This window comes from Acanthaster planci, linkage group LG07 (genome assembly GCF_054643075.1).
Source record: "Acanthaster planci isolate LZ-2023a linkage group LG07, COTS_SCS, whole genome shotgun sequence".
Classification (NCBI taxonomy): Eukaryota; Metazoa; Echinodermata; class Asteroidea; order Valvatida; family Acanthasteridae; genus Acanthaster; species Acanthaster planci.
The window spans coordinates 20,995,997-21,023,444 of record NC_141783.1 but is presented as its reverse complement, the minus strand read 5'-3'; the positions used below and the strand labels follow the sequence as shown (position 1 = coordinate 21,023,444).

The 27,448-nt window shown below is 39.1% G+C and overlaps 1 protein-coding gene and 1 long non-coding RNA gene across 3 annotated transcripts; one reads left to right on the top strand and one right to left on the bottom strand.

The window, feature by feature from the left end:
* Positions 1 to 4: 4 nt before the first annotated feature.
* LOC110988837 (nuclear protein localization protein 4 homolog) lies at positions 5 to 26,038 on the top strand. Its single transcript, XM_022252725.2, has 16 exons — positions 5 to 157; positions 4,079 to 4,159; positions 4,614 to 4,726; positions 5,174 to 5,329; positions 6,322 to 6,370; positions 7,455 to 7,549; positions 8,562 to 8,685; positions 9,255 to 9,434; positions 10,726 to 10,812; positions 19,685 to 19,756; positions 20,092 to 20,218; positions 21,694 to 21,854; positions 22,522 to 22,593; positions 23,457 to 23,675; positions 24,110 to 24,221; positions 24,512 to 26,038. The coding sequence occupies exons 1-16, from the start codon at positions 143 to 145 to the stop codon at positions 24,655 to 24,657; spliced, it is 1,809 nt and encodes a 602-aa protein (XP_022108417.1). The 5' UTR covers positions 5 to 142; the 3' UTR covers positions 24,658 to 26,038.
* LOC147798696 (uncharacterized) lies at positions 8,622 to 13,242 on the bottom strand. 2 transcript variants are annotated; one of them, XR_015425929.1, is made up of 3 exons: positions 12,993 to 13,242; positions 10,036 to 10,151; positions 8,622 to 8,756 (listed from the first exon to the last, which is right to left on the bottom strand). It is a non-coding gene; the product is annotated as an uncharacterized LOC147798696 (long non-coding RNA). The 2 variants fall into 2 exon arrangements; XR_015425928.1 differs by lacking the exon at positions 12,993 to 13,242 and adding an exon at positions 11,321 to 11,503.
* Positions 26,039 to 27,448: the final 1,410 nt, after the last annotated feature.

Here is a 27,448-nt window from a genome sequence, read left to right as displayed (position 1 = left end):
AAAGCAGTTCTTTTTTAAAAGGTTCATGAGTAAATGATCTCATCAAAGATGGCAGCCTGCATGACTTGAAGTTTCATCTATCCGGTTCCTGAATTAACGAGAGAAAAACTGTAGTTTTGTCTGTGTTCGAAAAAGTATCGAGATGCCGAATGAAATCGTACGTCATTTGCTTCTCATTAATGATTTTTGCCACCAGTATTGATATAAATGATTTGGATTTAGAGTTCATAGGCTATTTAATGTTGTACTTGTAGGCTGGTAGTAGGCCAGGCGCCTATTTACTATTTTATCCATATTGATTGTGCGTATCATATAATAATTTTCGTAGCTGTTGTTACGGCAGCCGTAACGCATCTCCCATTTCCAATCATTACGGCACTGCAACTGTGCAAGCACGCTAACTTAAGTGCAGATTTCAGAATTTATTTCCCTTTAAAAAATATCCTCCAAAGCCTCCAATGAGAAAAGAAAAAAGATTCCTGCTAAGGCCTATAGGCTACAATTAGAAACCAACAAAAAAAACAATTATGGTATAAAACATGAAATTTAGGCAAAAAAAATTAAATAGTCCAAGCGTGGATTCAAACTCGCACACCAGTGCTTCCAAACCTTCCACCTTGACCGCTCAGCCACAAGCATTCAGTGATCACGGTAGTTTTAAAATATATAAACCGTCGTGATGATCAGCTACGTTATCACACTTGCGCAGTTCATTGCCGTAACGATACAAAATGGGAGATGCTTTACGGCTGACATAACGATAACCACTTCGCATAATAATTTGTTCTGATCGTTGTATGTAGCCTTGTAGGCCTGTCTTAGGCCTACATGGATGTATTGTTGATGTACGGGAAGAGTTCCATATACGGACGCCAGTAATTATTCCCTATACTAAAGTAACCCATTAGCCGTCAGAAGGCAAAAAATATGCCCAGAAAAGTTTGATTTAGGAGGGAAAAAAGCAAACAGGTTACTTTGAAAACACTTTTTTCAGACCAGTCCCATAGAGTTTGTGCACAGTGTGTCAAGTGGCATCCATATATGGAACTCTTTCCTTGATAAGCCTTATCGCTAATAAAAGTGCAAGAGTGATTTTGCACAATAGTATAAAGGTATCATGCCTTTCCGCAGTTGCGCAAAATCAGTAACTATTAGCGATAAGGCATGTGCACTTGGTACTTGGAAGAAATCCTCCTGAAAAACTCTCCACTAGGGAGATTAACAAGGAGGCCTTCAGAACAGTGGAAACTAATTTGATTTAGGAGTTACTGAAATGTGTAGGTACATGAAATAGCGGCTCATAGTGGGTCCCTATTTGGTCATGTCTTTGAATCAGTAACGGTGCCTTCAGATTATCGCCCATTGCTAGAGTATGGTGGGGATATGTGAAACTAGACTATTGTTGACAACTGGCAATTTATTGCTGTACAAATCAATAGTACTTGTTTTTGTAAGATGTTTTGGAACCTGTTGGATCATCTGAATATTGTGCTCATGGATTTTATTGAGACTTTACCTGAAGATAGGATAGTATAAGAATGAAACCCTGTAATTTGTAAGCTTAAGCTACATTTGTGGAATTTTGTGTTGAAATTTACCGAATCGCACAAATTTTGTACGCTCAAAGTGATTGCCGCGACTGCACAGCGCAAATTATATGCCAAGCAATTCTTAGAGGAATTTTGTTGCCCGGTGTGCTTTTGATATAGGCAACATCAGTTGCAAATCTTATCCAAAACTACATTTTAAGTAACATTTGAAGTGTTATTATGCCCAATCTATACTTGTTTGTAGGCTTACAAAGAAAAGGCCAATTGCAAAGCAGATGAAGATGGATATTCCTGGCTTCCCTTTGTTGACGCTATAATTGGATGGATTCCTTGCTCAGTGGCACAAATTCTCTTTTTCTGTAATTTTTTTGGTCCTGCAAGTTATTTTTGGGGGGTGAGTGGCATACTAGTGTAATTAACATTAATTAAATTGCAGTTAATTACTGAAAAATAACCAGTGGTCACACAGGTAATAACAATCATTTTGACAAGACATTTATTTTCATTGCTCACATAAGTTGATCTTTCATTGGTGGATGGTCCTGTTCTTGTAATAAGATGTATGATAATAATTAATAACTAACGATAATTAATTAATGTCAAAATAGTTATTTTGTTTTATTAATCAGTGTTAAATAATATTTTCTAGTTTATTTGATATTAAATCCCCAAGAAATTTCAACTTAATATTCCAGGTATTTAATAAGTTGTGAAATGATTGACTTCAATTTGGGTCAGTTTTCTGATATGATATGTAGGACACTTAGATGGGAATATTTAATTCCCCAAAATTTCATACCTTTGTTAATAAACATCCGACTGAGCTGATTCTTGCATAATTTTATTGCATTTGCAAAGCTCTTTCCAATGACAAGTAATTTATATTCATTACTCACACTTCATCTCACATACCGACAATGTAGTTGTTGTACCCTAACGTGGTGTGGCATCTCAGGTGGGGCACTTTGAATTTTTTTTTTTTCTCATGTGCCTTGCTGGAGTAATATTTTTACCTCAGATTTCATTTTGACATGTGTAGGTGACATTTTCATCAAACTCCTAATATTCTGGTTCAAAAATCTTGATTTTACTCATCTGTCATGCCCACCGCGAATGCCAAGTTGTGATGAGATTTTAGTTTTGTTTAATATCCCATTTTTTTTCTGAAGTACAAAACGAACTCTCTTAAAATGTGCCAAAAATACAAAACATGATTTTTTAACAAACTTATGGTTAGGTATGTAAGTGGAGGTAGGCCTAATAATAATTTATAAGAATTTATTAAATCTAACCCTAACATGCCTAATCATCCCTCAATCCTTCAAAATTTTGGAAAATGGAGGCTGCATGGCAAATATGCATTGCTGATTGCAACCTTTGCATTGTCTCAAGGTCGTGGGTTGGACCATATGTTTTTTATTTTCAGCCGTGCATTAATTTATGCCCACATTACATGTGAAATCCTCCATACTGCTCTAGGATACCATTCACACTGCCTCAACATAATGAGAGGAATTGCCAGAGGATTTTGAAGGATTGAGGCAGTGGGCACCCCTCCACAGAACATATTCAAGAAATATCAGAAGATTTTGAAGGATTGAGGGTGTATCCTAGCTGAAAGGGCCTATATGTAGGCAGTTTAATAAGGTTAAAGAATATCTAAATGTTTACGTGGGATGTTCTGAGGTTCTTTCAAGTGTGCCACATTGGGGAACACTCAGCTGAATTCTTGCCCAATTTCCAGACACCACCATTTTCATATTTTTGACAAAATTTCATGACTGGGAAATTCTACGCTAAGGTTCAACAGCATTTGTTATAAGGGTTATGGTACAGTATTTGAAGTTTTTCAACAAGAAGTTTGACAACAGTATGTGAGGAAATTGAGTGCAAGTTGAAATGCGCTGGTTGTTAGGAGTCTCACACACCGGGGAGTAGCAGGAAACACTTTTCATTGTGCCAAATAATCACATTTTACTTTTGAAATAATTAAATTAGTGAAAAAGCTAGAAATTGTACAGGTTCCTGTAATTGATGATGAAACAATATTGTTTTACACAAGTTAAAACTTAAAGGCCTTAGCCTTTTGGGGTTTGTAAAAGTTGTAAAATCCTTCATTGTTTTTGTGTTTATTTGGCCAGGTTTGGGGAAACAGTTTCGTATATCTATCGACTATTCCAGACCTCATGCACAACGTCTGTGGTCCATGACAGAAAAACTCCTAACTTAGTGTTTCTTCATCAAATTTACATATTTCTGGTAGTTTTCAAGTCCACCCATTTCCTCCAATTTTGCCAACAAAACATAACACATTTGTGGATATGGTAACTTGGCAGACATTATGGCAACCAGTTTTTCTTTTTCCCCAATAAAACAGCAATAATGATTGTTTGGATTGAGATTTTCAGAATGTTTTCAGCATACACAACCAAGGCAGTGTCATAAGAGCCCTGTATTCCCACCAAACTTATCCCACTGAATATCAGGAATATTAATGAATTCCCCAAACATCATTGCTTCTCCGGCAGATTGTCCGTCTTCAGTCACCCGAAGGCACCAAGAGAGTCAATGTTCCTGTGACAATGACGCTCTACAAATTTTTTCAAAAGGTATAATATTACATTTGCATTTACAATGACGTGAAGATGTAATGCTATTAAATTAATTATTTATTGTTAAATTCCATCATTTGCATGCATCACAATTGAGGTGTTCTTTATTGCTGATATTTAAGGAAAACCTACAAGATACAATCTTTGTCCATTTTCATGAAAAAAAAACACACAAAACAAAACTAACACCAACAATGTTTGTGGCATTGAAGCCAAAAATATTATTTCATATTCTAATTTTTTTAGATTTCAATCCAGTTGAATTTCAAAGCTGTTCAGTTCAAGCAGATGATATCTCACTATTCCTAATTCATCTTCAGCAGTCTATCTTCACAAATTGTTCCCCTTTTTTTAAATTCAAATACCTGGATTTGTAACTGTTCTTTCCACAGACATTCTCAGCAGCATTTCCTGGACTGTGCATTTGTCGCTATTTTTCTTAAATTTGTAGGTGTCTGAGGCAGTGGCGATTCCAGTTGACCAATTCAAATTATTTGCTGATCGAAACAGAATCAGGGAGTTGAAACCCACCAGCAAAGTCACCTTGAACTCTTCAAAAATCAAGTAAGTTCTGTCATTTCTGCAGAATCTCGATAATGCTGATTTAAAACTAGATAAAAAATGGGTCAAAATTGTAAAAACTTACCGAAAGTAGACATGAAATTCGCTCGAGTCTATTCCCAAATGGGATTCAGTTTGACTTCTGCCTCAACTAGACTTGGTTTGAATTCACAAGTTGTTTTTGATAATGTAATAGAACTCGTCGAATTACTCCCAGACTTGCGAGTCCCAAAGTAGCTGCATCCATATGTCAGTCTGAAGACTGGTGAAGTTTGCCAGATTCTAAGCTTAGATTTGACTTAGAGCTAGGGTTCTTGCGGTTCTAGGGTTCTTTGAGGCCAATTTGGACTTCTAATGTGATCTTTCACCCGGGTCTAGGCCCAAGGTTTACCTACTACCCCTGACCCCTACAGCTGACTGTAAAAGGTTCGTCTTGTTCCCTGTGTACAGGCATGGAGATATGCTATATGTGGCCAATCAAACAGCAAGCTATGATGGACAGGCTGACAAGGCAAGCACGTCGGCTGCCAGTATCGTTGAGGATGATGTGGACCAATTCCTCACCAAACTTGACGGAAAAATTTACAGAGAACGAGATGACCAACTGTGAGTTTCCCTGAATTAATTTCAAAAACACCGTTACCACGATTTCTACAGAGAATGGTGGTGTTAGCCTCTATTATGAGGCAACCATCTTGGGCCCTTTTCCAATACTCGTCTTCGGCTCCGTCTCAGGCTTCAACTCTTTTTTCACTTCCTGACTTTGAGGTTGTAAGAGCAATAGTAAGTCTGATAGTGCCATAAAACAAGTAAGATGCAAAAGAGCCAAACATTACAGTACTTCAATTTAATTTAAATGCTTCAGACCCACAATCGGGGATTGGTTTCGGAGACGAAGCCTGAGACGGAGACGAAGTTGACTATTCACCACTCAAAGCAATGTTACCAAACTGACGCTGGAAAGAAAAAAAGTCTGTTCCCTTTTATCAACTTGTGAAGTTGTATTACTACTGCCAGTGGGTCTACAGGGAAAAAGACAAGCGTAGCAGCATCACTGATAAAGGTCTATACAGTTGCTTTCTTGTAGACCATAAGCCAACCATATAGGACTATTGTGCTGTGCCTTGATAGACGTGTACTTTTGAAAACTCTCATCTTCTTGAAACAAGCTTAAGTTATCTGTCACGTGAGTTGACCTTTAGACATTCTTGCACATAGGCCATCTCATCATCTGACATAACGCATACGGTTCATACTGCACAGGTCTAGCATGTATGTATCCTGCTAGCTTACTCCAGTAAAGCTGAGTGGTTGCTTTGTCATATCTCTACTTTCCTAGCAAGTAGATAGTCATTAGTTCATATTCCACCCAAGTTTGGGAAACCGTTTTCTTCTCAAAAGCTGCTGAACAATATTCAGCATATATACACAGTGCCTTACATCAATGAAAGGCAAACCTTACAATCAAAGGTCTATAAGAAGAGAATGCTTTTATTTCGTGATATTACCTAAGATTCAATGACAGTTAGATATTTATCACTTTATATCACTATTTATCAGCAAGAGTCACATTAATTTTTTTAACCACTTTTCAACAGATGTCATCACGGAGCCAATGCCAAGTGTGTCCACTGCGTACCCTTGGAGGTAAACAATCACATGATTAACACATGATTTGATTTTTGCATTGCAGAATGATTATTTTTTAACATTAACCCTAACTCTTGTCAAGTTAAATCCAGTGAACTAGCAGAATCAAAAAGAATCCAACAGCAGTGTTGTAGTTGAGTCCATTACAAATCACAAGTCCTTCCACAAGTCACCTCACAAGTCCCTTCACAAGTCCTTCCACAAGTCACCTCACAAGTCCCTTCACAAGTCCTTCCACAAGTCCTTCCACAAGTCCCTTCACAAGTCCTTCCACAAGTCACCTCACAAGTCCCTTCACAAGTCCTTCCACAAGTCACCTCACAAGTCCCTTCACAAGTCCTTCCACAAGTCACCTCACAAGTCCCTTCACAAGTCCTTCCACAAGTCACCTCACAAGTCCAGTTACAAATCCTTCCACAAGTCCTTTGACAAGTCCAGTCACAAGTCCCTTCATAATTCCATTCATAAGTCCAGTCACAAGTCACCTCATAAGTCTGTTCACAAAATCCATTCATAAGTAACAGGTTGAACAATGACAAAGGAATGCTTTTGTCTCTGTTCATTTGAATAGATTGTGAATTGGCTGTTGATTGAATGACTTGTGATAAACCACGAGGACTTGTGTTAGACTCCACTACGGCATTGTTGTTAATATAAATCAAAACTTTCTGGAAACATCCTAAATTCTCCAATGAGCTGGAAACATGTAGTGCTTTTTCTGTGTTTTCCATATCTAGCTTCAGTAATCTGTGTATGCAGCATTATTGGCTAGACTCTGCCCTTGGCAAATCTACAAATCCCCCAAAACCTACTCATCATTTCAGAAAGATCCAGGAAACTTAGGGCCAATTGACAGGTTACCAAAACTTAGGTCAGCACACATACATGTACTGGTACTGCAGCTGTGAAGATTACGCACATGTTGAACAATAGTCATTGTTAGGAGATTTTCTTGTTTGTTTCCACAACTCGGTCCCAAATTTCCCAACAAAACAAATTTCCTCCCCCCCATGCAAGGAACCAGTGTTCCCTTAGTCCACTTAATTAAAGAATGAGGCTTTTTTATTCTTTTCTCTTGCAGCCCTATGATCAGAGGTATCTGCAAGAACATGATCCACCCATCAAGCATCTCTCTTTCCATTCCTATATTAGGAAACTCACAGGAGGAGTTGACAAGTGAGTTGCTAGGCTTCAGCAGTAACCTGTAAAATAACTGTGAAATGCTGTCAAGTTTAATTCATATTTACCGGGGTTCCCACAGCCTGGAAAAGTCGTGCAAAAGTCATGGAAATTCAGTTTCATTTTCCAGGCCTGGAAAAGTAATCAAATTTGTAAACATGACTAAAGCCATAGATAAGTCAAGGAATTTTTAAACACTATGACAGTGTGTGTGATTTCTATCATCAGAAATAAGTGCATAAAATGTGTGATTTTATTCCCAACTTTAAATGTCCAAATAATCCAAGAAATAGCGTTATTGGGTCATGGATTTTCATAATTTGGTCATGGAAATTCATGGAATTTAATTGTCCTTTAGTTGCAGGATCCCTGATTTACATTCGTAAAACCCTTTACATGTACTCTTTTCCAGCCAATGGTTGTCGTCCATGCTTGGTTGATTTCTCTTTTCCAGCCAATGGCTGTCTTCCATGCTTGGTTGATTTCTCTTTTCCAGCCAATGGCTGTCTTCCATGCTTGGTTGATTTCTCTTTTCCAGCCAATGGCTGTCTTCCATGCTTGGTTGATTTCTCTTTTCCAGCCAATGGCTGTCTTCCATGCTTCCATGCTTGGTTGATTTCTCTTTTCCAGCCAATGGCTGTCTTCCATGCTTGGTTGATTTCTTACTTGCCCGTTTGTCTCTGTATACTTGTCATTTTGCCTTTTAGAAAGGTTCCGCTTGGATCGAAACATCAGGCCAACTAACTTTTTGATTTGTTGGTTAGGTCAATATTTAATATTGACGTTAATACATTACTTCCTTGTCAGAGTTCATCAAGGCAATAAGCTGCCTTTATGCACTGATTACTCTCGATTGTTTGAAACGTGTACCAAACTAGGCTGTATCCTTTAGGAATGTAGTCACAAATAGTGACGCTCACTACAGCATTCACTGATGAACGATGGAACCCCTGTCCTAGTGCAACCAAAATCACATCTGCTCACCAACTTGTCTTATTTTTATCTCCAGAGGCAAGTTTGCCTTCCTTGATAACATCAGCCTGAAGATTAAGCCAGGTTGCACGGAGCACGCCCCCTGGCCGGGCGGCATATGCACTAAATGTCAGCCCAGTGCCATTACACTCAACAGACAGGTAGGTAGGGCTCCTTGGAGTTCATGGCACACCAAGCGGTGTGCATTACAGGTAGCTCAGCCACCGGGTACCTAATTGAGATAAACATGGACACTCATAACCTTGTCATTCAAAGACAGAAAAGAAAAGGCAAGCTTGAAGATGAATTCAAATTGTTAATAACCCAAAACAGTCATGACCAATCTTTGGACATAAAAATGAACTCCGTTTCTGTTTTCCATATGCCCTAGTTTTTATCCATAAGTTTAAAACTGGTCAATTTTTAACCTGATCTGAGTTTATGGAATGGTGGAAAAGAAAGATTTTTCAACAGCATTTGCCATCATCAAGTGATCCAGTTTCCATGTGCAGAAACTCAAGATTACTAATTAACCTCAGAGTTATAGCATTTTATTACATGCCCTTGTAAAACATTTGCTCCAAAATTTCACCCACATAATTTTCAAATTGCCTGTTTTCTTGAAATAAAGCAATTAAATTAAATATATTTAAGTTCCACTCATAGAATGAAATTAACCCTCATCTGTGATTAAGAGCATTGTATTTGTTATCTTTTGTTATTACTACAGACATATCGACATGTAGACAATTTGATGTTTGAGAATCCATATATGTTTGATCGATTCTTGGACTACTGGCGTAAGACGGGAAACCAACGTATGGGTTTCCTTTATGGCAAATATGAGCACCATAAAGATGTACCACTTGGAATCAAAGCAACAGTATCAGCAATTTACGAACCTCCGCAGGTGAGGAAAAGGGAAGCTTGGTTTGTAATCATTTTCAACACATTTGAATGGTATAGAAAATGATTTATTAAGATTTGTTCATGTGCTGCCACCAGTGGGATTATAGAATACTTACATATAATTCAATCATTTAAAGCAACAATTAGCAACACAACTTCTTCACCAAAACCACAAAACAATTCCTAAATACAATGAAACTGAAAAAGTATTAAGTAAGAAACCAATAGTCGGAAGCAAAAGAAATATTAAAAGATCACTCCTAGAAAAAAAGCACTCCCAAATTACCCTCTCCATTGGTGAACCGCTGCAGTGTGTGCGTGTACACAGGGCAAGTAAGTTATGAGCAAACCCCCACCAAAAGTGTTCCCTTGGTCCACGACCCAAACAGAAAGCCCAAGGTGAACAATGCCCCCCCAGTAACTTTACCCCAACCACACCCACAGCTGTCGAAAACGTGGACCGTAAGAAGTGTATAAACATGCATTTGTCAGTGTAATTGGATCAAGAGGGGTTAATGTGTTAGCAGGCCAACCCACTTTGAAATGGGAGAACCAGTCTGCCAACAGCTAAACCACGCTTAACCTTGACAATTCTGACTTACTCCATCTTACTGAAGTTGACCAAGCTCAGCTCATTTCAGCCCATTCTAATCCAAGGGAATGATCAGTTTCTCCTCCATCTCAGGCGTTAGCTCTGTCATCATCGTCCACTTTTAGGCTGACCGTGTGCAAATGCAAAGACTTCATTGGTTGGGTTGCTATTTGCACGACATTTTGTAGTAATTGACTAACACTCAACTGGAACTTGCCTGGGTTGAATAGGGGATTTTCTTGTAGATTGAATAGGGAATTGACTTTTCACATTGCTAACAACTTTAAAGTCGGGGGGTTAGAAATCAGGCAAAGCTAGAGACAGAGACAGAGTGGTGGAAAATCCCCCATTCAACTCAGGCAAATTCCAGCTGAGTGTAGTCTAATGAACCCTTCTTAGCCTAGCTGACCCTACTTTACAACAGCCCACTCAAGCTTAGCTCAACTCAACTCATCCCAGGCCATCCTAGTCTTGTCCAGTTCAACAAGCTTCCCTTTAGCCAACCCATCCTAGCCCCATCCTAGCCCCATCTAGACCTGCTTAATATCACATTTGACTACCAGAAACCAACTTTACCCAGTCTGGCTCAACTCAGCCCATTCGGCCTTGTTGATTCCAATCACTCAAACCCAACAAGTTTTCCATACAATTTGTTTTTCATTTCATGATAACAGGCCCATTTTCGTTATTACTCATTTAGCGATCTACAGTGAACAGTTTAGAGCTGTTACCTGACTATAATGCTGAAGCTGTGGAGTTTGTTGCCAGCAAAATGGGACTCAGAAAGGTTAGTTTGTCTCTTAACTATTTGTCTGTATGTCTAAGCTTATGGATTACAAAAGAGATGCTTGACAGGTGCTCAGAACTCTCAACCCTTGATGGGTTTACTGGGAACCACTGCCTATTCACTTGGAAATACTGTATGCCCAATACGGGGCTGTTCAAGTGGAAGAAAGCCCAATGTGGGAATATTGCCTGTTCACTTGGAAATATTGCATACCCAATGTGGGAATATTGCCTGTTCACTTAGAAATATTGCATGCCCAATGTGGGCCTTCTCACTTGGACACATGCCCAATGTGGGAATATTACCTGTTCACTTGGAAATATTGCATACCCAATGTGGGAATATTGCCTGCTCACTTGGAAATATTGCATGTCCAATGTGGGAATATTGCCTGCTCACTTGGAAATATTGCATACTCAATGCAGGAATATTGCCTGCTCACTTGGAAATATTGCATGCCCAATGTGGGCCTTCTCACTTGAACACATGCCCACTGTGGGAATATTACCTGTGGGAATATTGCCTGTTCACTTGGAAATATTGCATTCCCTTTATGGGAATTACATGCTGTTTCTGCAGAGAATAGAATTTTCTTCAACATAGTTCACAACTATCTCATGAAAAGCCCAGTAGTGTGTTATCAAGTGTATCAGCAACCCCTCATAAGTCAAACATACAGGTGTATTGATTGGCAGACGAACCTACAACTTTTTTGTCTTCTGCTTTTGTCTTCTGTGTTACATGTGAAATATTAATTTATTTCCCAAACACAGTCTACTGGCTGGTTGTCATCTTACATTGCTCTATGCTCCGTTCAGATGTGGGTCTGTCAACACTAATGGATACATTTGCACATAACCAAAATCATCTCTTTCTTTAACAGGGTTGAGAGTCAAGAAATGAACTTTAACAATTTTACTGATGTAGATTTAGTTTACACAGTTTAATAGGATTTGGTTGTTCATTGTTAAACTAATCAGGATCTTGATGAAAATGTCCAGCTTACATGTATATTAGGGGTTCTGGTGGGACATGCACACAACTGTGTCAGCTCATGTTTTTCAGGTAATCTGAAATACCACTCTTACAGAGAAAAGCAATTTATCTGTAAAAACATGGGTACTACAGGTATAACATTTGAGAAATGTGTCAAAATCCATGACTTTTTATTTAAGTTCTTAAACCGGAATTTAAGGATGCATGTAGCTAAAGAAATAACGTACATCACGATGTCAGTCCACAAAGTGACAAACATGAAACAGGCTGATTGTGCCATTCGTTGAGCAGATAACCTGAGCAAAAACATACACATGTATCTTCCCGAGAAAAGTTTTTACTGTAATAGTTTACATCATACATGTATTTGTGTTTATTTTTTTCTATCGGATGGCAAAACTAAAATTTGATCTTAGGAATTGCGAATGTCTGTCCGCTATTTTGTAACGTTTGTCACAACCATATTTTCCCTCCAAATGTAAAAATCTTACAAGACTTATGTTATGAGTACATATACATTTATCACAAAACCAAATAAAATGGTTCATTTTGCTGAAATGAAAATGAGAAGACTGTCTGTCCCCAGGCTACGATATGTGACAAACGTTATGTCTGTCCATGTGACAAACGTTACTCGTTTAGAAAAACTTACATAGTGTTCATTTTTACTGAAGTTTAATAGTCTTATTAACAAAAGTGATTTTGAAAACTGAAACAAGTCTGGTTTGTAAACAATTCTGTTGTCATGCTCTAATTCAAACACCAGAAAACTGTCTGTTCATTTAACATACGTTATCCATGTGACAGACGTGATGTCTGTCTAGTGACAAACGTTACATATTTTTCTTGAAATAAATTTCAGTGTTATCTACACTGGAATTGTTTTTAAGAGATAATGAAAGTTTCTAAAAGTAAACTAACAAGAGTATTTAATACATTGCAGGTAATTTTCAATTATGTTTTGAATTTAATTTTCACATTTAAGGAACAAAGTGTTTGTCCATGTGACAAACGTTATACCTTCAAGAATTAACTTCTGTAATTTCTTAGATACTGCTCAATTTATCTTTACATTTCTGTGGCAACAATCAGAAACAGTGAAGGCATACAACTTGTAAGTAAGCAAAAAAATAATGGCAAAATTTTACAGTTGGAAAGTTGTATTGAATGTCACGCAAATGTACCTGTTAGTGTGGACAGACCCCTATACTGAAAGCACTGTTTAGCCTCAATTTTGCCATTGACACCAGCTTCAGCTTCAGTCTTCATTTGTAGGAATTTAGTCCCCTGTATTCAAACTTGAGAGCGTAGTACTGCTTCCACTCTGCTACAGAAACATTCGATCATTTTAGTATTAGCCACACATTTGCTTCCAATACATGTTGTAAACATACGAAAACAAACTGCAAAGTTGAGATTTGGAAAAGGGCCATGCAGAAGTTAATAGCTATACATGTAGGTGGCAAGTGTCTGAGCCTTGCATGTGTATTGTGGGGCGTGTAAACATGGACCACCAATCTGGATTTGAGCACCCATGTGCAAAAGTGCACTGCACAGTACAGGCGATCCTGTATTGGAAAAAGTTGGGGGCGGAGTTTTGGGGTAGGCGGAATGGACATCATGTGACATATGTTGGTGTTTTTTACCACAGTAGCTCTAACGCACATGGTTACTGTTGACTTTTTTGTTAGAATCTGAAAAGCATAACTTGGCTGCCTTTATTCTGTTTCTGTTTTATTATTTTTATTGTCCTTCATGTTGACATATTGTAAGACTTGCTGTTAGGCCATTTGATAACTTGTGAACAAACCAGAATGGTATTGCATGGTATCAATAGCAGTGCAAACTTGTTGATGGCTGAACACCAGGTGGTAAACCCATTTTTGAGCAGCTAATTCTTAGAAACACAGGGTAATTCCTTATTGGTGTGCTTGGACCATGGACCATCACTGGCAGGTCAACTGTTATTTGGCTAGTAACTTGGACAATCCTGTCCGAAATCCCTTAGGCTGAAGGGCAAAGGGTGGAATGCATGGGCCAGGTCCAAGTTGTGATGTGGAACGCGTTTAATTTATAGAAACAGCTGTTGGTATCTGACAGCTTGTAAACAACTAGAGTTTGTGCCACTTTGAGGCTGTGCTGTTGAAGTCATGTGTTGAGCTTCTGAAGTGCATGTTGGATGAACGGGTAATCTGCTTGGCACCGATTCAAAGAAAATCTGACAGCTCATAAAATTTATCTCTTGTATTGAAGCGTGCTGCATTCAGCAGTGGTAAGGTTGGGCCCATCCTCCATGTCGTTAAGAGATCCTGCTAAACCATTGAAAGCCATACTGTATTCTTTGTGCTTGTTCTAAACAAAATTTTAGTGCTGAACCCTAAATTGAAATATCAAATTAAGCATAAAACTGAAATCAAAACTGTGAAGAGATTTTGGTTAGCTGATGTTTGCAAAAGCCTGTAACAGTTCTGTCCTATAGAGGCTTTCTGTAGTAGCCATCTTTTATACAGGACAGTTCTTTTGTTAAAAAGGGTATGCGCAAAGAAGGTTTCCCTGTGGAACAAAAGAACTGCCATTCAAGATGGCTACCATGCAAAACCTTGTATTCACCATGCACAAGTACTCCCGCACTGATGATTACATACATGTATATTGCAATGTTATTGGTTGTATTCTACACCACTGAGACTTGTGAGAACAAGGCTGTGAACAATATGTGATCGAAGGGAAGATAAGTACGTGCTTAAAATGCTCCTTGATTTCTTGGTTCACGTGTGGAACTTACACATTTATGAAGTTACTTCATGTGATCGCACATGCTGAAAGACAGTTGCAAAAGTTTGTTCCCTAGGCCTCAGAAACAGTTAAGAAATCATATCTTGGAAACAGGCCACTTCATACCTCACAATGAGACTTTGTTTATCAGTTTGGCCGTTGCGCAACTAGTTCTTTTGTTTTTTTCTGTAGCCAAATCAACTTGCCTGAACTTGGGAACTGGGTCCCTGAGCGTTATCATGTTTGTTACAACACAGGCACCCAAAAAGTTGTTGATTGGGCATTGTGGGCTGATCTGCTGACTTTTGACCCTTCATCACGCCACATGATATGGAGTGCCATATCAGCCTGTTTTTTTCTGGCAAGCACTCCTTTTTCATTTGATGAACATGTGGCCCACTTTTTCAATGTTATCCCATTCCTGGCATATGTTCCTTTAAATTCATAATTGTCAGTTTGGGATATTTATTTGAGTTGAGAGTTAAGTTAGAAATATACATGTAAGTCCTTAGTATCATCATTGAATTCATCATAAAGAATAAAGCAGTTGATGGCATGGGTTGCTAGCGCACAAAACATTCACCTCTGTGGTCCTGGGTTCGATTCCTGGCCAGGGCCATATTTGAGTAGAGTTGTTCTTCTTTCTAGTGCCACATTGGTTTTCCTTTGGGCTGTCCAGTTTTCCTCCCTCCACAAAAATCAACCCTTACAGTTTTTTACTGCAATGTCACGGTGTCCCTTTAACAGTTGTTTGTGGCTGCCTGTTGTGCCATTGTATGCCCTCAGCTCGACCACATTGTACAGCCTGGGTAGTTGAAGTGCATTTGAACATAATTGTATGAAATTTTGCGCTTTGTGATTGAATAAATTATTCCCTTATTAACAGACCATTCGTGTCACCTGCTATTGAGTTAACCCAGAAATTGCAGTATTTAGATTCAAGGCAAAATTTTACACCAGCCAACAAGGCAAGTTTTTCACTCTCTGTGCTTTTCCAATATTTCCTGAAATGCTGTGTACATGTAAGCTTATTAGAACCAATTAAGCCAAAAGAGACATTTTTGAAAGACAGCATTGCAGTGTAAGTAGTAAACTTAGTGAAATTTGAGTCCTGTTTCAATAGATTATGTCCTGGAGGTTGACTTGGCCCAAGTACTGTCTCAACCCAACAAAACGAATGAAATATTCCATCTTTCAATTGCCCGCTCACCATTCAGGTTGGTTTCATTTTTTTCAAGTGTTTCCTTCAATACCTCTCACACCTTAGGATGATTTTGTTTCAATACCAAAAACTTCCACAAACTGTGTTATTTTCTCAAGAGAATACTTGTGTAAAGCAATGACCCTTTTCACACTTCCTAGCTATCAACCAGCATGAGGTTAGTCCTTGGTTCTCTGGAGAGAATCCTGCTTTTCCTGACAAGGCCAAAGCAAACTGTCAGCAGCTGAGGACCAGAAAATTCATTGAGATTAACAGTGTTGTTGACTGAGCGAAAACCTGGAAATTCGCCAAGCAATGAAGTGACATTGGTCAAACCACAAATCAGCTGATCTGTACTGTTACCAAGAATCGGATCTAGCTGTGGATCTGGCCGTCCAGCAGAAATCAACACTCCATAATTTTATATATTCCACAATAACCTCAGAACCAGCTCCAATTGAATTTGAATAATGTGACTGTCAGCAAAATTTTATAGGGAAATGAAAAGATGCACTGGGGTTTTCCCTCTGTTGATAATTTGGGGTTTAGTTTTTGAATTCATAAGAAAAAATGACAAGCCTGCTTGGGCAGGACGAGTCTCCTGCCTGGTTCCCGGCCTTATGTGCAACGACACTGTACGTAAGTTGTGCACAAATACACACCAATGGAGGGCATTTGCACAGAAAATCCTGGTCCCCAAAACAGTCTAGTCCATTTGTTCAACTACCCGGGAGAACCTTGCGGAAACTTGATTCTACTCACATGCTGCCAAGTCTGAACAGATTGGTTAAAACACACATAGCGTGATAGCACTGCATGCGTAACACATTTTTCCGTAGTTTTAGGAACACATGTTAATTTCACCTATTAGGCAAGGACCAAAGAAAAATGTCTTCACAACTTGGTCCAAATTTGCCTTGCAAAATGACTTGTACCATAATGCATTGAAGGCACAAAAACTCCTAAGCACCGTTACGTATGCACAACACATGCCCGTGTAGTAGCATGCATATCAATGTCCAATTTATTAACCTTTGACCCTTTGCATTCACCAGAGCACTTGTTCTGGACATTGGTTTTAAGTTGGCTTAACTTAAGCCACTTGTGCACCACTTATGGAAATTGAAGTGGATAGAAAGTGAACAAATAATGTCCAGAATCCAGAATAGGACTCAAACCCTTGGCCTCCTGGTTTACCAGTTAAGATGTCTTAACCACTGGACTGCTGGGAAAATGTTGTCGAGAAAAATTATATGAGTATAACTAGGAGAAGAAAAATGTTAAAAACCATTCAGCCATATTGAATTAAAACTTAAGGTTAAATTCTTTATATCGGGAACCCAAGAATAAAAATGGAATAAATGCATAAAATTGCATCACAAATTAAGGTCAGTGATGCTGGTGAATGACATAAATTTGTGATGAATTATATCAACCTTTTTTACACTACATAACAAAAAATGGAAGTCATACATGGAACCCAAAATAGTCTGGTACCACCTCATTTAACAGATTGCAGTGAATAAGATTCTGGGAACCCGATCAAAAATGGCTTCTTTGCAAATAGGGTTTATTGCATCATTATGTGTGTCTCTGGATAAAAAATAGTTGGCAAGCAGCTGTTGATTTCCATACAATGGAATGGACACTGGTGAAGTACTGTTTAGTTAATGGTTTCCAAGTTGCTGGCTTGACCTACATATCTTAGCAATCACACAAGTGGCCATAAGTACTTATCCTCTTATCCTCTAACAACCTTGGATGGATACTTTGGGGTTTTTGATTGTAATTTGTGAGTTCTATACTTCCTGCACATATCAGGAAATTTTTATTTCGTAAATCATTATCAATTTGCAGCTTGGGAAAAGTTGGTGTATTGCCTGAGCTTTTATCACATCATACATGTAGATGTTATTTCTGTGGTTTGGGGATAGAGTAACATTAAAAAAAGTAATCTTGCAACATTATAAATCATGACCAAAGACAAATAAAAATACAAACCAGAATTCACCATATGTGGCCAGTACTGATAAAAAGAGTTCCCCCAATCAGAAATGGTGTACAGGCAAATGCTGTTGAGAATACCGTAAAAGCACTTTAGACTCAAAACTCTGAAGAGTGGGTTTTTTAGGGTGCAGAGAAACGAAACACAAGAGTGCAGGATTTGTTTTCAAAGGACGAGGCTGTTAAGGGTTGTGCACCTGCCTGTTTGGGAAAAAATACTGCTAAGGTCATTTGGCCCATCCCTGGCTAGCTTAAACAACACAAGGTTAGATAACTTATGGGTCAAGGTTTGCATTAGAATTGACACAAAATGGGGGAAAACTTGTAAACAGTTCAAGGGTCAACCTTTAGGCCCACTTTGAATTGTTGATTTTGGTCAAATAGGTCAGAGCCCTTGAAAAGGGCAAACTCCTCTGGGGAAAACAAGACACTTATAAAAGCAAGTAAGACCTTGATAAATGTAGCTTCAAGTGCAACTTGCTCATGTGCATGCCCTGGCTTGGAATGCATTTAGGGTAGCCAAATTTTGACTTGTGGGGACCCTGTCTTGTCCTTCTGGTGCTTTTAGCATTGTAGTCCATGGTATGAAGGCTTCCACTTGAACACTTAACTTTATCAAAGTGCTCAGCTTGCAATGACACTAGTTAAACTGTATTTTACCTTTGAAACTCATTAACCCTAGCAGTTCTGGTCTTGCATAGCATGAATGTATTGTTACACCCTGCGGTGGGAGGTTAGTGTGATAGTAAGGCCCCTTCTATTGTGATTGTGTAATCTAAAGATTTTGAAGATTTTTCTCTTCAATCATAGGTAGAGTTTGGAACAGTTTTGAAAAGTTTTATAGGGGTTAAATTACAGGCTTTAGGAAGAAGGGATAAACATGGTAAAGATTCAAGAGAGGAGAAAAGTTCCATTTGAAATAAAAATCATCCTTTATATAAATATTTTCGAAAAGTTGTGAAATAGGTTCAATATTTTTGTTTTCTGTGATGGCAGTCAGGCCATAAAGCTTAACCCAGGCTCTCTATTTTGGGTTTGTTAAAATTTGGTTCACCACAAACTACCCCACACTCTGGATCCCCTCCTTCCTTGGATTCAAATTCAAATTTCTGACAAAAATCATTTTCAGAAATTGAAATATGCAGAGTACACTTTTGCAAACTTGTTCCTCATATCTAAGGACTTTTTACATTTTTACAGGCCAGGAAGGATGGTTAATGGTTCCATCCTAAATCTCCTTTTAAAGAAAACATTTTGAAATATGAACCAGTTTTTTATTAGTGCGTGGGTAAGAAGGTTTCTAAACTAGAAGTTCAGGGTTAATGCATGGAAAACCTTTGTGCTGTTATGATTATGAGGAGTAGCAGAGGAGGAGGGGCTTATCATGAGAGGGGGCGGGGAGCAGGCCTAATCACGTCTGGTGGAAACTTTTGCACCCTTAGGGTTCTGTCCTTTAATGTAATGAGTTCTAGACTTGCGACATAATTGTACATGTACCTTCCAGAAAATCAAGTCTTATCTTTGCTGCATATAAGCAATATATAACTTTGGACATTTGAACCTTGTGGGTTGGTAAAGTTCCAAGTTTTACAGTAAACAGGTTGATAAATATTGCTTCTATCTTATCAGTTTTTAAGCAACCTTTGTGGCCCTTGAAATGTTGGACAATTTTTACTTGTGTCGGTTTTCAAATGGTTAAATGCAACTTCTTATTTGAATAATTTAATAAAAGTTTACTTATTTAATTTTTGGCCCTTATTACCATAGTTAATTAGATTCATTAAGAAAAATTCAGGTTGTGTATTCCAACCAGTTCTCTTTTAAGAATAGCCCACAAAATGGGGACAATTATTGTTGTTTATATCAGGATCATGTATTTGACTTTTTCTGTTGTAGGTTGGCTGGATTTTTACGGATTTAGTTGCAGATGACCTAACTAAAGGAACAGTTAAACATGTCCGCAATATGGTGAGCAATGTACACTTTTACTGTCCCATAAGTAAAATCCAAAGTACTAATAATATTGTTTATTTGACAACGGTATTTGCTGGACACATTGTTATTGTCTTGATATCTGTCTTGGTTAATTTCATCTCAATCCATTTTTCATCGCCATGTTTATTGCTATTCTGCACTGTTACCTTGGCAGATATCTTTATTTCTTCCAAAGGAAAACTTAATTCAATAACAGTGTGACAAAATTAAAAGAAAGAATAACTGTTGGAATTTTTTCAGTGGTAAAGTGGGAGTATTTGATTTTTTTTGAGAGAGATAAATTGTAGCAGTGACTTATCTTTGTGCAGGATGCGCATTTCTTGAGTGCGGAGGAATGTATCATGGCCGGGGAATATCAGAATCAACATCCCAATCCATGCCGACTGGCTGCTGAGGGGACGTTTGGATCCAAGTTTGTCACATGTATCGTCACAGGTTAGTTTTCTCACCCCAACCATATTTAATCGTTCAAATCCATCAGAAGGTTGACAAGATCTTGTAGCCCAAGGCCGTTTTCCAATACTCAACTTCGGCTCCGTCTAAGGCTTCAACTGTTTTATTTACTAGCTGACTTTGAAGCTGTAAGCGCAGTAATTAGTCTAATAGTGCCACAAAACATCAAATAAGATGCAAGAGATTCAGAAATTACAGTAATCCAATTTAATTTAAATGCTTCAGGCCCACAATCATGGATTGGTTTTTGGAATGAAGCCTGAGACGGAGCCCTAGTCGAGCATTGGAAAAGGGCCCAAGTGTTGTTTTACACCAGACTTGATGCCCTTCTTAGATTATGGATAAAGTTTAGACATTGGGTTTCAACACAATTATAAATTATAAAGGACTGATCCTGGATGTTTCCTAAGGATTCATCATATTTTTTTGGTCAAAAAAGAGATGTCATACATTTTGCCTACTGCTATGTGGCAGTTTATGACTGTTTCCTCTTCCTATGCCCATTGTGACCCTCAAATAGCAAAGATTTACATCGTCTTTAACCATAATTGATACTTCCATGCTTTCCATCACATTGGTAACCCTAACCTCAAAGTTTTAATGTAAATCACATATACATGTACATGTAATCTTGTTTGATTTGTCTTGGTTGGACTCGATCTTAATAATAAATAGTGCGTGCTGATTTAGACCAGTTGATGATTTCACTTTTGACAGTATAAGTTGCCATGCCCCCACCCATTCACTTTGCATGTAACAAATACATGTAGGTGTTTAAATGGTGTCATTACTTGTTTGGAGGGCAATGAAATGTACAACATGTTGGTGTTTAAGCGGTGTCATTGCTTGTTTGGAAGGCAATGAAACATACAACATGTTGGTGTTTAAGCGGTGTCATTGCTTGTTTGGAGGGCAATGAAACGTACAACATGTTGGTGTTTAAGCGGTGTCATTGCTTGTTTGGAGGGCAATGAAATGTACAACATGTTGGTGTTTAAGCGGTGTCATTGCTTGTTTGGAGGGCAATGAAATGTACAACATGTTGGTGTTTAAGCGGTGTCATTGCTTGTATGGAGGGCAATGAAATGTACAACATGTTGGTGTTTAAGCGGTGTCATTGCTTGTTTGGAGGGCAATGAAACGTACAACATGTTGGTGTTTAAGCGGTGTCATTGCTTGTTTGGAGGGCAATGAAACGTACAACATGTTGGTGTTTAAGCGGTGTCATTGCTTGTTTGGAGGGCAATGAAACGTACAACATGTTGGTGTTTAAGCGGTGTCATTGCTTGTTTGGAGGGCAATGAAACGTACAACATGTTGGTGTTTAAGCGGTGTCATTGCTTGTTTGGAGGGCAATGAAACGTACAACATGTTGGTGTTTAAGCGGTGTCATTGCTTGTTTGGAGGGCAATGAAACGTACGTTGAGTTCCAGGTTTTTCTCTCATTTCTTTTTAAGGTGATGTCACAAACCAAATCCACACTGAAGCTTACCAGGTCTCCAATCAGTGCATGGCTCTGGTTCGAGATAACTGCCTGGTACCCACCAGAGACGCCCCAGAGCTTGGCTATGTGAGAGAGTCAACCAGTGAGCAGTATGTACCAGATGTCTTCTACACGGTCAGTGTTTTCATTCACAAAGATCAGCATTAATTTACTGGGTCATGCTCCTTCATCGTATGGAAAGGGACTGAGGAATTTATGTCTTCAGTATACTTGTGCTCTTGGGGGGGCAGGTCTGGCAAACTTGCTCTCTGAGTTGGTGGTTAGTTTGTTTTTGTTTTCATTTTTCAGTTACGTTATATCTCAGTATTGCCTTCTGTTGTGTCCCTGTCTTTATTCTTTGTGTATGACTTAAGGGTAAGCATTGAAAACTATGGAGACCTCAAGCAGTTTTTCTCTAGGGCCTTTACCCATGAATTGTCAAGTATTTGGATACTCTGTGGTGGACACAATTATTGTTCTTTTCAGAACCATACAGACTCACAAAAGAGATCGTATCCTTGCATGGTGCTACCGCAAGCTGTCCACCATAGACACAATTGTAGATGACAGTGACCTGCTTAGTGCCATGTACACAGGAGTGTGTTTGATTAATTTTCATTTGAATGTGCACAAACTGGAAACATCTTGCTGTAGTAGGATACAGAGTGGAAATGCAGCTTAGTTGTCAGACTGCTGTTGGAAACCTTCATATCTTTCATTTTCTTGGGGCATAGTCATTCACAATCGCATAGCTGACTACTCACATGTTCTTAATGTAATTTACACCTTTACTTGAATACAGGAGACAGACAGTTATGGCAACACTTCTAAATCATTAGCAAGGCCTCTCCCTGTTGAGTTTCTGCTTGTTGATGTGAGTTAAAATCCTTCTCATTGACCTGTTGCTAATTGATTTTTAAGAGCTTAGCTAAGTACCAATCAATTTATTCAACATATGAAGAGTTTAGTTCCAAAAGACGATAAGCGCCGTTTTGGTAGGTTTCAGAATCCTACCCTCTCTCTGTTGTCTGCAGTCAGTTTCTACAGATTTAAGACGGTTAAACACAACTTTACCAAGTTAAAATCATGAAAAAGAAGTTTAGAGACACATGACATGCTGCTAAAACTCTTCAGTTTTTCATAATAGTGAAAAGATTGCATTTTTTTAAAATGGATATATGAAATTTTGGTTTGTAGTGTTTTTGTTGAGCAGAACTGTTTGTACTTAACAAATTTCCTTTGAGCTTTTTCTCTGTTTCTGGGCTTATCTGAACTTCAAGTAAACCTCTTATCAGGGAGTCAGGTTGGCAAGGTAGTTCTTTCCTCGCCTTCCACCTCTGTGGTCCTGGGTTCGATTCCCGGCCCGGTCCACATGTGGATTGGGTTATCAGTCCCTACCTGACTCCGTTGGTTTTACCCAGAATATTCCTCTGGGGTTTTCCTCCCACCTCTAAAACTGTAACTGCTTCTTACTGTCTCCCTTTACTGATGTTGGTGAATGTGGGTCGTTTCGCGGGTGCCCGAGGTGCCCTTGTATGCCATCGGCTCAACCATGTTTAAATGTATTCATTGTTCCATGCTTAATGTCTTCATTGTACAGCGCATTTGAACATATCTATATGAAATTTGCACTTTATAAATGAATGAATTATAAATTACTTTAATTATTATATCACCTGGGAAACGGACAAGGCACCAAATACATGTACCGGAAATTTTTTCCCCACGATTGTTCAGGTCACGTGCGGCTTTCCTAAGGATCCTATGTACACTTTCAACGACAGAACGATACTCAAGCATTTCCCAGTAGAGAATCGCTCAGAGCTTGGGGAACTACAGGACCTTGGCCCCTTGGCACAGTACATGAAGCAATTCAGCGGTGACCAGTTTCTGGAAGCCATGTCGGATTTCCATTTAATGATTTATCTAGCCACTTTACAGATGCTACCGATCAGGGTGAGTAGCCGTCCGGTTTCACCCATGGGCATTGCCGGGATTTTTCGTGAAAAAGAGGGTGCTTTGTTACCTAGCAACACAATCTCGCTGTGCTGACACACTGTGCATGCACTCTTGTTTGTTTGCATGCAAAATGAAGGCATGGCCACGTCAATTCCTCCAAGTGCTGAATGCACCCAATCATTTTGTACAGTGTTGAGCACTGCCACATTGTTTATTCAACTTTCTCCAATGTTGCCAATGTCCAGCTCTTGGTCTTTTCAATTTAATCTACAGTAAGCGCTGTTTCAGGGGTAATAATGATGACCAGGCTACCTTCCATTTGAGGTCTCAGGTCAAAGGTCATTGAATACATTAAGTTTGTGTTGCTGGTCCCTCCAAAGTCCTCAATCCCTTCCCTGGTTGACTGGTGGCTATCTTTTGTTAATCATTAGGAACACATGGGATCACTTCTTGATGCACTGAGGAGTCGTGATGGTGAACTGGCCAAAGCGTGGTCCAAGAGCGAACAGTGGGCAACACTGGAACACTTCATGGCAGCACAGGGTGAGTCCAGACTTTGACTTCTGCTGAGATGTTCTCAAACTCCAATAACTCAGATCTTAATTATGTTTTGGCTGGTGAAAGATGCAGAACTTCATCTTTTTCTCATGAAAATTATAGAAATTTTGTGTAAAAAAGGTACAAAGCAGATGTGATATTATTTTGTCGGTTTCCCTGCAAATAAAGCCTCATTCTGTATTTTGTGACATTTCGATGACCAAAACTATGAGTTGGAATGCAGAAAGTATTATTGAACGGAGAGATGTTGTCAGCGTCTTGCTTCCGTCTTGCAGGACCTAGCCCAACATCCACGACCGCTACAACCATGGCCGCTGCTGGCGGAATGTCTCAAGGAACATGGACGTGCTCCAGGTGTACTTACATCAACACCAACTCACTCAAAGCCGTTTGCGAGATGTGTGAGGGGCCCAAAGATTGAAATGTTCAGAGCCTACCAGCATCTCAAACCATTCCCCGTCAAACTTTGTTTGCTTCTTTTTTTCTCATATTCTTTGGACTCAAATCATTTGAGGTATATTTGCCAAGGAGAGTTTTTGACCCGTAAGAGGTTTTGACGTCAACAGCTTATTCTTCTCACTTGTGACTCATATCTGTCTCAGTCGGGACTCAAATCTGACTCAAGTTAGCACAAATCCAGCAACAGGAATTAATATTGGCACATATTACAAAGTTTTCTCAGTTGATGAGTAATTTATAACAACAACCAAGGCCTAATTCAAATGAGAAGTTTTGACAATTTACTTGATATTGAAAACACAGGAACATCGGCTACTGTTTAGACTTCCCCCCTGAATGGCTAACGGAAAAGAAAAGAGAACAGGAGAGAAATGCAAAAAGGAAGGAAAGGGGATGAGAACCACCTCTTTGCCGTGAACTAACCTCAGGAATGATTCCCATCACAGTTGATGGTGTAGCAGTCTGCTGCTGAGGAGTACTTCCCCAACCCATCCCATCCCATCCCATCCCCCCCAAAGAAAAATATTCTGGGAGGGGGAGTCACGATGGGCCATGTTTCATGCAAAAAAAGGAGCACTTTCATAATGTCAACTGCCATGATTTGATTGTGATTTTGGCCTCTCCCAAGCATTTACTTTATAGTTATATGTGTGGGATAATTAAGGAACCTGTGGTACATTGTGTTGTAGGCTAAAAGTAGAAGATTAATGATGAACTTATCAACTTTAACACAAACTTGACACGCTCCGGTAATACTAATTTTGGACTAGAAATTGCAAGATAATTCAGAACCTTCATATGAAACTTTTTTTTTCTGTTGCTTCAGCATGCATGTCTCATAAAGTCTGACTTTAGGAAGAGGGTTGATGTAACTTTGCAATGAGATTACACTAAGTCTCTGGCAGGATGACGTTCTAGACCAGATCCCCCCCCACACACACAAACACACACACTCCTATGTGCATTCCTTTCCATCCTCCTTACACCTAGGATTCTCTTCTTGCAGTCACAGATGTTCCTGTTTTCGTAATGGGATTTTGGATTGGTGGGGGGGGGTATTCTTAAGGCAGGAAATTCGTGAGTGTGTGAATTCAATGAATGAGACTTTTATATTAATGTCTCCAGTTGAAATAACACCTGATTAAAGGCAAATGCACATGCCTGGTAATGGAAGATGCTTGATTTCAGAACTGTTAACTTCTTGTGAAGAACAGCCATCTCTATAAAGCCAACTTTTTTTCTGCAACTTTCAGACAGAATTGATAACTTGATTTTTTTTCAAGTGAGTTATTGAAGGATAATAAAATGAATACAGGTTTTTAATGTCATTACATATGGTGTAATTGCTTGTGTCACATCACGAATTTTGTTACTGATTTTTTGTGATCTACTCTAAAATAGTTAAATACTTTAAATAAATATATACCAAGTGAGTCAAAGTTTGGTTGCTTATGTATTGTATGAATCCAGATTGGTTTTTTTTTCTATGGTCTCAGCGTGCAGAAAACACTGCAATGTTGTCATCAAGACCACCTCAGACCATCACAAGACCACACAAGACCTCCAGTCTGAATTCAAGTCACAAGCTATTCACATTCAACTGCAACAAAAGCATTCCTTGTCCTTGTTTACCCTGTGACTTGTGTCTGGTCTTGTGTCTGGTCTTGTGTCTGGTCTTGTGTCTGGTCTTGTGTCTGGTCTTATGTCTGGTCTTGTGTCTGGTCTCGTGTCTGGTCTTGTGTCTGGTCTTGTGACTGGTCTTGTGTCTGGTCTTGTGTCTGGTCTTGTGTCTGGTCTTGTGTCTGGTCTTGTGTCTGGTCTTGTGTCTGGTCTTGTGTCTGGTCTTGGGTCTGGTCTTGGGTCTGGTGTTGTGTCTGGTCTTGTGACTGGTCTTGTGTCTGGTCTCGTGTCTGGTCTCGTGTCTGGTCTTGTGACTGGTCTTGTGTCTGGTCTTGTGTCTGGTCTTGTGTCTGGTCTTGTGTCTGGTCTTGTGTCTGGTCTTGTGTCTGGTCTTGTGACTGGTCTTGTGTCTGGTCTTGTGTCTGGTCTTGTGTCTGGTCTTGTTACAGTCTCAACTACAATGAACAACTGTGATTTGACTGTCACAACTCTTGCTTTTTAATGAAATTCCTTTCTGCACCTTGTGTGCAAAAAGTCGAGTGTGCGTTTCCAGCTCAGAGAATTTTGGTACATGTAAGCCTTCAGGAATCACATTACCGTATCTGCTAGTCAAGCAAATGCAGTTTTGTGTGTTTTTTCAAACGTCAGAGAATAAATGGCAAATAAGAGATTGAAAAACAAAGAACGATCTCCTTATGACGGACAGAACACGCTTCCGGAAACATTGAGTCCACCGATTCTTTTCAGAACCTGACCAACTCAAAGAATTTCCTACACAGTACTGTTGCACACTACTCCAGCTTACTCCCTTCACTATGCAAAAACCATCAAATCTGATCCAAATCGAGAAGGCTGGGGCTTTTCGTCATGGAGAAAGAGACGTCTTGGATAAACATCTTATGCAACTGGGACGAGTTCAGTGGTAGGATTTGTCAATGGGGCAAGCGCGGGAAAGTTTCACGATGTTTGTTGGGCGAAAGGTTGCCATTGTTAAACATTAATGGCCATTTTGCAGAACCATTGTCCATTGTCAGTAACTACCGAGTCAGCTAGATGAACATTAACCAGAGCGGTTGATAGCCCTAATTGCACAAATGGGCTGATCTGTGCATCAGGTACATGTATTCACAATG